The 12,836-nt window shown below is 39.5% G+C and overlaps 1 protein-coding gene across 4 annotated transcripts in view; it reads right to left on the reverse strand.

Annotated features, from left to right (window-relative positions):
• The window catches only part of trip4 (thyroid hormone receptor interactor 4), an 81,903-nt gene that overhangs the window by 66,195 nt on the left and 2,872 nt on the right, over window positions 1-12,836 (reverse strand). For all 4 annotated transcript variants that reach the window (XR_005697829.1, XM_040045499.1, XM_040045497.1 and 1 more), the window contains exons 7-11: window positions 12,494-12,709; window positions 12,259-12,388; window positions 11,878-12,071; window positions 11,644-11,768; window positions 10,956-11,047 (exon numbers count right to left, since the gene is read on the reverse strand). Coding sequence is in view for 3 of the 4 variants with exons in the window: in XM_040045499.1 (XP_039901433.1) it covers window positions 10,956-11,047; window positions 11,644-11,768; window positions 11,878-12,071; window positions 12,259-12,388; window positions 12,494-12,709 (757 nt within the window). In the remaining variant the exon portion in view is untranslated. The remainder of the gene's footprint in view (window positions 1-10,955; window positions 11,048-11,643; window positions 11,769-11,877; window positions 12,072-12,258; window positions 12,389-12,493; window positions 12,710-12,836) is intronic.

Raw genomic sequence — 12,836 nt, forward strand, 5'->3', positions numbered from 1 at the left:
GCTAAAACACAGAAACAGGAGATCAATCTATGAAGGCCTTTGGCCAAATTCTAAAACGAGCTTAATGTGATAAAACCTCTCCAGTCAAGGAAACAGTTTACATGTAACTTACCATTCTTTAAATGTACATGTGTCAGAAAATAGTTATTTTCTCACAAAGCAGACCTCTGGACTGGCCATAAACAGATTTATGTTTTGCGTTACTAGATTTAAAGAAACAAACGTCTGACTGCCATTGCTCGCTACACTCTATAATTCCAACAGTAACACTGTAGAGCACAAACATACTTCTATGACTCATTAATCACTTGATGACTAAGACATAAAACAAGATTTGAATGAAGTGTTCAAACTCACTATGTTTTATTATGAATAAGGATGATAAGCAGAGAGATATTTGAATATGCTGTCAAGTAAAATCTGGTCAGCTATAAACATATGATTGCATTTCTTATGTTAGACCATTTAATTAGATATATAAGATAAGACAACCTTTATTGGTCCCACACGTGGGAAATTTGTTATATTAATATGACACCAGCCTTGATTGTTCTTTTTTTAAATATTAAGAAAAATCTATCTACTATACATCTCATTTGTTCAGTTCTTTCACCAAGTAAAACATAAAACAACATGACACTGGGCCTACTTTTTTTCTGTTTTCGTGTCTCTATTAGAAACTGCATGAATCAGTAAACTCACACTTTCTATCAATGCTTTCATCTTCATCTTCCTACACCCCTAATGCAATGACTAGCTATAATAACTTGTTTACACAAAAAAATAATACTAACAGAAAACTCCAGTTAAGCACAACCTGGGCCTCTGCAACAGCGACTGCAATAGCACCCAGGCCACTTTAAGTGAAACCAACCGATCTTTAACTGAGTTTGAAAGCTTCACTGGAAAACTGAAATCTCCATGCACATTTTATCTGCATAATAGCTTTATTAACAAGTGAACTGCCTTTTTTTTTCTATTAAAAAACCTTCTAAAATAAGATAGTGTCTGTGGCTACTAAGGCTAAATTATGAGGAAAATTCTGTACTTTTATGTTATCGGCTTTAAAACCGAAAGCCGATGAGTTGAGCACGAAGGCGTGTCACGTTTGACGTAAATTCTACTTGATCACACACGAGTACCTAGTGGTGTGTATGGGGCAGGCAATCAACTCCCTGCCTCCCACAGCACATATCACTAGAGCCTCATTGGAAATAATCACCCCGCTCCTCCTGCCATTTAAACCGACGGCACCTCATATCAAAAGCACAGTTCCTGTGTTGTGGAATTAAAATGTTGATTGAGTGAGATCAACACACCAAAGACAAATACACCAAAGATGAGCTGTCACAGGCATTCTGACGAATACTCTGGATGACACATGGAGAAAACCTAGATGTGGTTACCCAACATAACAGTACAGACCGATACAGAATCAATTTCCATCAAGATGGGAGCGAGTCCAAGTCTGAAAATAGCCCGCTGTGTAACAGGCATGTGGCAAAGATGTTATCTGTACTGTGACTGTGCTTTGTAAGGATGGCTGAACTGAGAAGCCAAATGGCAAACGGCAGAGGTTGGATCGACTGAAATGAGATCATCCCTACTTCATGCGATGAATATCATATCCACACTTAAGAGACAGTTTTAACAGACAGAGAAAGCCATTGTAAATTAACTCTGGGTAAGTACTGATTTGTTATTTACAATAAACAAATGCCCACCCCTACTTTCCATTTATCTCTTGTCACTACCAGGAAGTTGCCGAACAGTCGTATCGCCCAGTGGAGTACAATTGAGTTTGTAATCAGTGACCCTGCAGCAGCAGAGAGTCTCACGCTCTGTCTCTCTGGTTCTCTCTTGAGAAGAGATACTTGTGTTAATACTGACGCTGGGTTGGGCTGGGCTGGATAAAGATCTTTTCTCAAGTGAACACACACACAGGCATGTGTGACATGAAGGAATTGCATAGACATGCCTGGGGAATGTTGGCAAAAACACTCAAACTCAGCTAGACATAATGAGAGGAGTAATGCCTGTTCTCACATTTGGATGTGAACAGGCATAAAGAATAATGATTAAACTGAGAGCTCTTCCGATTCCTGATAATATCGTAGCAGGGAAACATGGTCGCCCACTGACTTTGCACAAGTACTTACTGACTACAACACACAACCTTCATTCATTTTCCCATTCCAAAACAGAAAATTGGCACAGACACGGGCCTCATGAGGAGCGATTTTGGGGCATCAACAACAAACACCAGATGTGGAGTTGGGAGATAAATGTCAAACATATTGATTCTATGCTTCATTAAAGCTTATTATGGGGGGGTAAAGTTTGCCTGCGGCAATGGTAATAACAGATCACAACATCAACATCCACCGAGGTCTTGTTTTATGCAAACATTGTTTAACACAGTTGGTGCCATTATCAAAGAGAGTACAAACTGAGAGCCAGAACACTGCTTCATAAAGTAAAAACAAAAATGGTGTTTCTGTTCCAGCTGAGATTTCAAAACTGTTTGCAGAGCCAAAATGAGTGATTTGCAAATGCAACTTGTCAAAAATAGCAACAGTTATTTTATTTTATCTTTTAAACAACAGATTTCTGTCAAGTGACTGAATTTGACCTAGAACCTTGTTACACTCAAAGAGTCTCAAAGGTAAATGGACACTTGACAGCCTGTGACACTGGAACTTGTGACTCTTCCCTTACTCTTCTAATACAAATTACCATATTTTTCAGACTTTAAGGCTTAAAATCCTTAAATTTTCTCAAAAATCGACAGTGCACCTTATAATCCAGGGCGCCTTTATGTATGAATTCTGGTTGTGCTACCTGACCTTGAACCGATTTTATGTGGTACACAGTGTTCAAAAATCTGTCAAAAAATGTTTTAGTACGACTTTGGTAAGCTATGAAGCCACACCGCTTGATGGATTGTCAGAGCATTACGGCTACCGTAGTCAGGAGCCTCGCGGAGTAACCCGGGTCCAAAACTCCGTCCAAAGTCAACACTGCGGCATCACTGAGAGTTAAAAACTGTCTAAATTCTTTCATCTTTAATAAAATGATCAGTGTTGCTGCTTTACCAGGTGTAAGAATTAAGTTAAACATCCAGGCATCCATGAAAACAGAATTGATTAAATTTAATGGAGTTAGAAGTTAGCAGGAAGTTAGCTTGCTAGTTTCCACCTAAACATGATATACCATGTTCTGACTGAGAGATTTCTGAAAAAATTCAAACGTACAGCTCTGCTATCACTTCCAACATAAATGAAGATAGAAAACTAAACAGCAGTGACTTTTGTAAGGTTACTGAAGTTGGACTAGCTGGTATACAATGATGTGCTACGTGATCGCTAGCTACACAGCTATGTTAGCATAACAAACACAGTGAAGCTGGAGGATGAACGCCAACTTTTTTCCACTCTATAAAAGTTAACGTGAGGGTTCCTGATGGTTAGAGACAAATGCAATCGCATGACAGGATGCTGTAAACGGACCAAACTTCAGTCAGGAGAACAACTCAGATAATCCATCCACAATACAAGGTTAGTTATTAAAATACTGCAAAAACATGGGAATAGAGCAGCTGCGAGAGAATCCAACATTAATGACTCAATGGTAGGGAAGTGGAGGAAGCAAGAAGAATGAGTTGAGTAAAGTTTGACTTATCTGACTGTTTTGTTTCGCTTAATGCGCCTTATGTATGAAAACAGACCCGTTCATCGACAGTGCACCTTATAATCTGGTCCGAAAAATACGATAAGTAAATAGAGAAACTGGAGTTGATTCAAAGTGTCAGAAAGACAACTGAAAACAACTAAACTAATAACTAAGAAAAATAAGCATCTAATGAAGTCAAGAACACTCAAATTGTTAAGCAATCATTGTTAAACCATTAGACACCACAATGAATGGAAATACCAAGGGTTTACAACAAGGTCCAAACCACCAACTGCACTCAAGAACAAGAAGGTGAGATTAGAATGCCAGAAAAAACGTTTTTTATACAGAAGAAACCAAGCTTAACCTGTGACAGTATGATCAGGAGGAAAAAATATGAAGGAAAGAAACAGCTTATGATCAAAAATATACACATCATCTGTCAAACATGGCGGAACCAATGTAAGGGCATGTGCATATATGACTGCTAGTGGAACCGAGTCACTAGTGTTTATCGATGATGCGACTGGTGATAGAAGCAGCAGGATGAATTGTGAAGTGTAAGGGCTATGCTCTCTGCTCAGATTCAGCCAGATGCTTCAAGACTGATCTAACAGAGCTTCACAGAGCAAACGAATAGTGACCCAAACCAAAAATTAGGATATTTTTCAATGGCTAAATCAGGGACCTGATCTCAACCCAACAGAGCTTGCTTTTCAGTTACTGAGGACAAAATTGGTCACAGAGGATTGTCATTGAAATATTAAAAACAATCCTTTTATTTCATGTTATGTTAAATTGACCAACTACTGTTGAGCATATTAAAATGGGGGGCAGTGTATAAAAGTTGCTGTAAATCCTAAACAGTTATTGTAATATTTTTGTTGAATGCTTGAACCAAAGCTGAAAATCTGCACTTCAATCACACGTTGACTGATTTAAATCCACTCTGATGGTATACAGAGGTAAAATAAAGCGCCTTGAGGCGACTGTTGTTGTCATTTGGCACTATATAAATAAAACTGAATTGAATTGAATATTAAAAAAGTTTGTCATTTGCCAGATACTTACTAATGGAATTTGCGTGGAATGTGTCGCAACGACTAAAAACTAAAAACTAGAGATGAATCCTGTCAGTGTGAAAACAAACATTTCTTCCCATTTTGCTGATTTTTCTTCTTAGTATATTTTATAACAATCATATTTTCTGTTACAGTCAATATTAGACACCATGTAATTAAGTACACCCTCACCATTTATATTCCAGGAGACTACAGTTTAGAAGTGACTAGGACTTCACTGATATTTTATCTCTTCAAAAAAGGGAAAAGACTGCTGTGGATTAGAAATATGTTGAAAAGCTCTGACTTAAAAGAGCAAAAACACATCACACCATTTTTAAAGAGAAAAGAAGGATTTGAACCTGTTTTGCATTCAAGACTTCAAGTAAGTTGATATTCAGTTACTCTCTTTGATTCTGACTTATTTTCATCAACGGTGCTGTCTTTCAAACCATCAAAAGGGAGCTGCGTGAAATATTCCTCGCTTTATCATTGTTCCGAGTTCCTGTGATCAGCATACTGAGAGAGGAACAAGTCCTATTAAATGAGCAGAACAAAATAGAGAAGAAGCAGAGATAATAAATGGGTATTAACAGGCAGTTTCCCCAATAGTAGAAACTGTGTGACATTTAATTAAGTGGTCTGTGGACTGCAGTGAAATTCTAAACGGTGTATCAGGCCATTTCGAGTCTGGCAGATGGTTCTATGTATTTTTCATGCTGTGGAAAACCTGTGACTGAGGTTCGGTTGGTTGTCATCCAGTGCCTGGGGACCCAGAGCTGAATGCATTCTACACACCACTGCAGAATCACATGATGTCTGACCTCTCTGCCGTGGCAAACTGCCCAGCAAGGAACAGGGAGGAAGGGGAGGAATGTCAGCGTGTTAGTGTGTGACTGAGGTTGTACAGAAAGAGGCAGGGAGAGAAAGCAAGACCCAAAGATGCATGATTGAGTATGAGCTTGCATGTCTGTTTACTGAGCGTAAACTGAATTCTCTGCATCCACACACAACTTCACCGCACTGACCTGTAAAACATACTGTTAGAGAGGGAAAAATATGGATGGAATAATGCAGGGGGGAGGAGAGGAGGAAGAGAGGGAAGCAACCACTGCTAAGGATTCACACAATGTTACAGAGAAAAGGGGCATGAAAAAAAAAACAGCATTGCCTGACTTCCCTTCCTTTGGAATGCATCCAATATATCCTGTGAGTGTGAGTGTATGTGCGTGTGTGGCATGCTGGCAGGAAGGCTTTCAGCATATAAATATCACATTACCACACAAGGAAACGCAGGCATCAGTTTGAGCTTCCAGCAGGCCTAACAAGCACAGGAGCTCCACTCTGGAGGTCAGAGGCAGAGCTTACACAAATGGAATTCCACAGGAACCAGCACTTCTTTTAACAGATAAGTGGCTGTAGCCTTGCAGCTGTGTGATGTGGTATAAGCCTGGTTTCAGTTATCTCACATGTGCTAGTGTGCACAGATGTACCAAGCTGCAGCATATATAATATATATACTGAGCTAGAATAAGATTACATACACAATTCCACAAAAATAGGCTTGAAGCCACAGTGAAGAACAACTTAAAGCCTCGTTTTATTAACTGACCAATGCACAGCAGATTAGATGAGATGAGATTAAGGTAGCAGGAAAGGCAGACATAGAACAACGCTCAGCTATTTTGGCAGTATGAGTCTGCGATCAGTAAAATCTGAACTGTGAAGCATCTGACTCAGCAACCCATGTTCAGTAAAAGGGGGAAAAAGATGTACTGCAGTGTATTCAGAGAGACACCTGATCGTCTTAAACTCAGCAGGTCTGCAGCAGGACAAATACCCCAACCATACCACAGCGAGGGCCATAAAGAATTATCAGTGACAAGAAGACCGAGGAGTCCTGCAACAGATGGTATGGTTCCCACAGAGCCCTGATCTCATCAACACTGAGTCAGTCTGGGATTACATGAAGAAGCCAAAGGCACTGAGGCAGCCTAAATCCTCCGGAGAACTAAGATGCTGGGAAGAACCTGCTAGTCAAAAAGTGCTCACACCACGTTCCGACTTTAGATTTGTTGTTTTTGTGTCATATGTGTCATGCTGAGTGGGTTATTCCAGAATTACTTAATTTTGTATGTGCTTTTTTTTTTTTTATTACTGTTAATTATTGCGGTATAATGGCTCTTTGACTTTGACAAACAATAAATATATGCATATGCCGCTGTTGTCAACTAAACATATATGCTGATGGTATACTATAACATATATATCTATCCATGCAGCAGATGAACACCATAAGAAAACCATTTTATATTCTTGTTTTTTTATATAAAATCTTCTTATCTTTACTTGCTATGCTGTAAATAAGAGTTTCACCTGAGTTAGCTCTCACTTCAGTGCTTGTATTTCCTTTTAAAACCCAAATGTAAGTTTTGACTCAGTATGTTGGCAAAGTATCGTTAACTTCTAACATTAATATTTGCTTTATTCTAGTAATGAAAGCGTGACAGTGAGCATGCTCAAGATCAATACCCTAAAAGTGAAGCTAACTGAAATTCAGCCACCATCCTGATTATTTTAACTTGTGTTATTCCTGCTGTGACACATCAAAGCCTGTTCTTGTCTAACAACAAAAATAAATAAATCATTTGTGAAATAAAAGGTACATTTCTTTGCTCTTAAAGTGGAATTAATGACAAAAGAAAAAACAAAACAAAAACGGAGTCTTTAACAGTTGGTTTCGAGTCATGTCACGAATATGTATTTAACTGATAGGTACGTGAGCTGGGAAATGTGTTACATACCAGCCGTTAACAGTTCTGAGGTCAAAAAAATATGCTTATCTGAGATACCACAGACTGGATTACTGTGCAAAAAAAGAATGATGCAACTTACAGATTACTATGTTAATATTTTATCATCAGGAAATGTGTAAGGGCTCTTTGTTCAGATAATGCATGTACAAACCTCCCTCACACACATTGCCCACTTTGACTTCTTGTCCTCTTAGTCATATCATATGAATGAAGACCTTTTTTTTTGTATTCACTAAGACATGTATCTCTGCAGCTGGTGATCTGGTCTTTGAAACAGGGTAACAAATCAGACCTTAAATGAGAGTGTGGATTGATCCAATCAATTTTTTCACTGCAGGAGTAAGTAGATGTGTGATTCAAGCTCTGCATGGGGTCTGATGTGCCTTTGTCTGTGCTAGAAGCTTTTGTGGAGATAGAGAACACATATGTGGATGTGTTGATTTATGTATTTTAAAAAAAAGGGGGGAAAAAGAAAAGAGAAATTCCTTTTGACTTAAAGCAGCTTTACTCAACATAAAGAATCTGTAACATTTTTACCACCTATAAAGCTGCTCAGATTGGCTGCACCTCTCTGTTGATGCTTAATTATCTCACTTAGCCTTTTGCAGCAAAAACATTCCCATTTTCAATCTGTAACATACCCATCTCTATCCCAACCCCCCTCTGCAGCAGGCAGGTCAGGCATACATCTCCACCCATTGCTGAGTGAGCACTGGGGGGTAGGAGCGGAGACAGAATACAGATCATAATGGCTGGCCAATTATCAGTACTAAGGGGGGGGATGGGAAGCTGGGAGGAGTGAGAGATTACAGGGAGAATGGATCAATACACCAGTCAGTTTCTAATGAGGGAAAGAATTGGTCCAAGTCAAGCAGATGGAAATCCTGCTCTGCCTGAGGTGGTCTTTCTGCACTGTCTGTCAGCAGGGTTTCTGGGTTTTGGTGTTGTGCAATAGCGCCCCAACAGAGGAACGAGTGCAATGACACAGAATCGTCGATCAGTGACATTTAAGCGTTAAAAACATTTTTTTCCATTTCTGTGAGTCAGTAGTGTTTCTCTCATGCTCTCCTGATCTTCCCACATTCCACTTTCCCTGAATATTTCATACATCATGAAGAGACAGATTTAGAAGAGCCTGAAGAATAATGGCTGTCTGTCCTTCACCACCCCCCTTTTAACCACCCACAGCTGCCAGCACAGGACAGTAAATCCTACACCTCACCCACTCTCCCAACCCAGCAGTGCAGCTATGTGCTACTATACACTAGCACAACATGCCCTCTTCTACTTACACAAAAGGAATCAAGATTCAAACGCTAAACCATTAATGGCTTTTCCTTTTTTCCAAAATGTCGACTCCAATAGGCAAAAGCTAACAGTTCAGCACCATCATTAGGCATTTGGTGCTGTTATTCTTTTCTATTCTTTTCTAGTTGGTTCACTTTTTTTCTACATGTGTCTTGCTTTCTTTTTTTCTGAGGGGCCTTGTGTGAGGTGGGGGTGTTATTTATGGCTGCTCTGTGCAAGTGGTCACACATACACACACACATACACACACCCTTTCACAGGATGAAAGGGCAGCCACACTGCCTGCAAACATGATTTTACAGCCCTGGGTGGAATGAGTGGTGGAGGAGAGAATGAGGACAGAGTACAAAAGGGGAAAGCCCTTAGATTTACAGGTCCCAGCAGTCAGAATGCAACCATGAAACAGGACACATTTTTAAGGCTATTTTTTTCTTTTAACCAAAAACACAGCTTCTCAGAAAAAAACAAAACAACAACTGCCTTTATGCAGGGAGATACTGTGTGTGTATGCAGAGATGTGCAGAAATACAACAACCCACAAGCAGATTATTGCCTTTTCTGTGTGTATGCGTCTTTTTTAAGACTGTGCAGTTTCCAAATGTGATCTGCTTTTGTTTATCACTAAAGATGGCAGAAGATCATGTATGCACATGTGCAAGAGGTTTTGCAGCTTTGCAGGGTGAGAGCATGTTTATGCAATGTGTAGAATTTGACGAATTCCCCCACTTAAATAGTTCAACAAGACTATTCTACATGGATGCGAGTGTATCCGTGTGTTACGATATATATGGAGTATGCCAGGTAGAGGTGTAGAGTACAGAATAAAAAGTAACTAATGTAATCAAATAAGGCATGTACCTAAAGATGAAAATTTAAAGGAAAAAACACGACGTTTCTTGGTGAAGTGTTATAATAACATATAATACACACATTTAATAGTCTGTAAAAGAATGATTTGAGACGAGCAGTGTCTTGCAAAGCCGGGGGCAAAACAGCCAAATGAAGATGGCAATGCAATTAAGTTTAAATGTGTTCCATTCACAGCAAATGGGGAGAGCCACTCTGTTTCCACATAATGCTGTAATGGAAAGTAGGGTGCATTTTCCAGCTTATATCTGGTAACACTGCAATTAATTCAACTGATTTAGGTGCAAAAGCTCAAGTAAACAGTTTATTAGTCCTACAAGGCAACAGTGACCATGGCACTAATGGAGCAGCAGCATTATTTGCTACATCACATGTTCACAGTCACTCTAACAGTGTGAGCTAAGAGGGGGTGGGGGGTGGAAGGATTTCATTTCAAGTAGAATCGCTTTCTCCTGTGAACATATCTGAAATACACACAAAGACTGGTACCACTGTAAAATGTACATGTCACCACTCTGGTGGGAGGTATTTTGGTGTAACGAGAGCTTGTATTTGGTTTCTGTGGTGGATACTGCCCCTAGTGTAACACTGTAAACTGGCAGGGAGGTGTTGTGAAAAGGGTGGAGTCTGCTCTCTGCTGACAGAAAGTGGCACTGCACCAAATTACTCACAATTACACAGAACAGCCAACTACACAGTCACTAAACAGTACTGACATGAAAGGACTAGAGCTTGAGATCATACTTATTACTCAAAATTATCCACTGGGCATTTCAAACACAATGAGAAGTCTCAATGTTTTTACAACCACTACTGTTTTTTGCTATAACTGGAACTGAGTCATTACTTAACAGAGTTCGGAATGAAAAGACTTATTACAAAACTCTGTCTCTAACTTAATACAAGTTAAGTGTTTGATGCGTCACTTTAACACTGTCTCCAAGGCTCACATGGACAAATACATAAACCCTATATATGGCCTTTTTCATGTACAAACCCAGAATTTATTGACATTTTCTCAAGTGAATTAATTTATACTTTAAATGTACAGGAAGGCTGTCATCTTTAATCCAGTTGCAGACATTTCATGTTTCTGTGAACCCACGACTGACTTCAAACAGAACCCATAATACCAATCGGTCATAAGGAAAACGTTAAGAGTAGTGAAACCTGAGAGTTTCACTTTTTGGTTGGTTTTTTTTTTGGTTGTAAAAGTACATCTTTCACTAACCTGTTCCCTGAATTGCTGCTGAGATAGACAGTCAGTCACATTAACGCAGCCCAGCAAGCAGCCAGTGGGATAGTCTTTAGGAAACATGGGCCCTGTGGAGATAAGACCAGGATCACTCAATCAACAATGTGTGGAATTAAAAGCAATCAGTATCACTTTATGACAGCAACATGACAGAGCCCAGTTTAGCATTAATATTACTTGTATCAGCACTAAATTATGATACCATTATGACACCATTATGACATGTTATTAACAGCATTTTATCATGCCCATGAAAAGAAAGTTGTGCTTGTTAGCAAATTTAAACAAATATACTTTTCTGCTAGAAATACTTTACTGTGTGCAATAAAAAAGTTTATTAAATATGCCCTAAAGACACTATGTCCTTTCACAGCTTTCACAGAGAAAGGCCAAAGCTTGGCAATAAGATCCAAAGGGCCTATTACGAAACTTAGCGCTAATGTTGTTACAACAGCCTTTAAAAGGGCCCACACAAAGCTACTGGGGGCATTTTTAACATAAATATTTCTATATAATTTTTTCCTGAGCCAAGGAAAACATTACCCATGCATTATATTTTGTAGCAGCCTTTTTTCTCTCTTCAGCAGCACCATATTTAAATCTGTTTAAACCAGAAATACATTTTTAGTATTCACAATCTGATTCCTTTGTACAGCATCTGCACCTTTTTTATAAATGTGGCGGTACATGGCTTCCACCTCTGCGATTTCTTGAGGGGTGGGCTTCTTTGCTGCAGCTGCAATCCAAAGTCGCCCACGGTGTGACGTGTACCACGTTCGTCCTTCTACCCTGCATACACACATAAAATGTCATATATTACAACACTTTGCCAAAACCCAAGTGTCTATAGGAGTTTATCATATATACAACACACACACACACACTGCACAGTCCTTACCTCTTGATGCCCTTTACCAGTAGCGAGGCCCACGGTTGGTGCATGCTGAGGCACCAGCCGCCATCGGACATCTCCTGCAGCTCTTTGTCTTGGAGCCTCAACCGGTGTCGTTCTTCTCTTCCCTTGTCCTCCATTGCACTCTTTCCCTTCTCCATTGGTTTCTTGTGGCTTTCACTCCCTCCAACATCAACCCACTGAAATAAGCATTCGTTAGAAACACCAGTAGAGTCTGTTTCAATGCTCACTGTTTTGTGATGGGTTAAAGTGCAGAGCAAACTCAAGGGATTTGACTGATATTTCATTTGAATTTATAAAATAATACAAATGACTAAAGAAGAATTATTAAAGAAGAAATGCCACGTTCAGAATGGATCAAGTTACCTCTGGCGCAGATTGCATTATGTTGGGATTCACCAGATCTCTGAGGCCCTGCCGTCCACCCTTTCTTTCAGAATACATTGGTGATTTGGACACCGATTCATTGCTCATTGCCTTGAGGGTCTCATCCAACCTGCAAATTATTGGAAACATTTCAGAAAGTCTGGCTGTTTAACACAACCACATAACATAAATCTGGAATTGCTGTTGTGATTCAGGTGCTGTCAGATTATCTTACTTGTTGTAATACTCATTCAGGTTGTTTCCCTCTTCAATTACTTGTCTACCAGCAAAGTCAAGTGTGATCTTCCTGTCTTTGCGAGAGGCATGGCGAAGCTCTCTCAGCTCCTCTTCCTTTTTCTTCAGTTTCTCTCGCTCATTGGGTGACAACCACTGATTGGATTCAGTGGCAAAGTAATCAGACTCGTCATCCAGAACCTGTGTTCTTCTGATACTGGGGTTAAAGGGAGGCAGTGAAGTGTTATTACCAACTTTCATCACTATCTTCTGCAGCAATCAAAATGTCCTGTTAAAGTGTAAACACTGCACACAGAGCAGTAAACCTATCCATTCTTGTAAAG

Source organism: Simochromis diagramma, unplaced genomic scaffold (genome assembly GCF_900408965.1).
Source record: "Simochromis diagramma unplaced genomic scaffold, fSimDia1.1 OVJJ01000079.1, whole genome shotgun sequence".
In the NCBI taxonomy this organism is placed as follows: Eukaryota; Metazoa; Chordata; class Actinopteri; order Cichliformes; family Cichlidae; genus Simochromis; species Simochromis diagramma.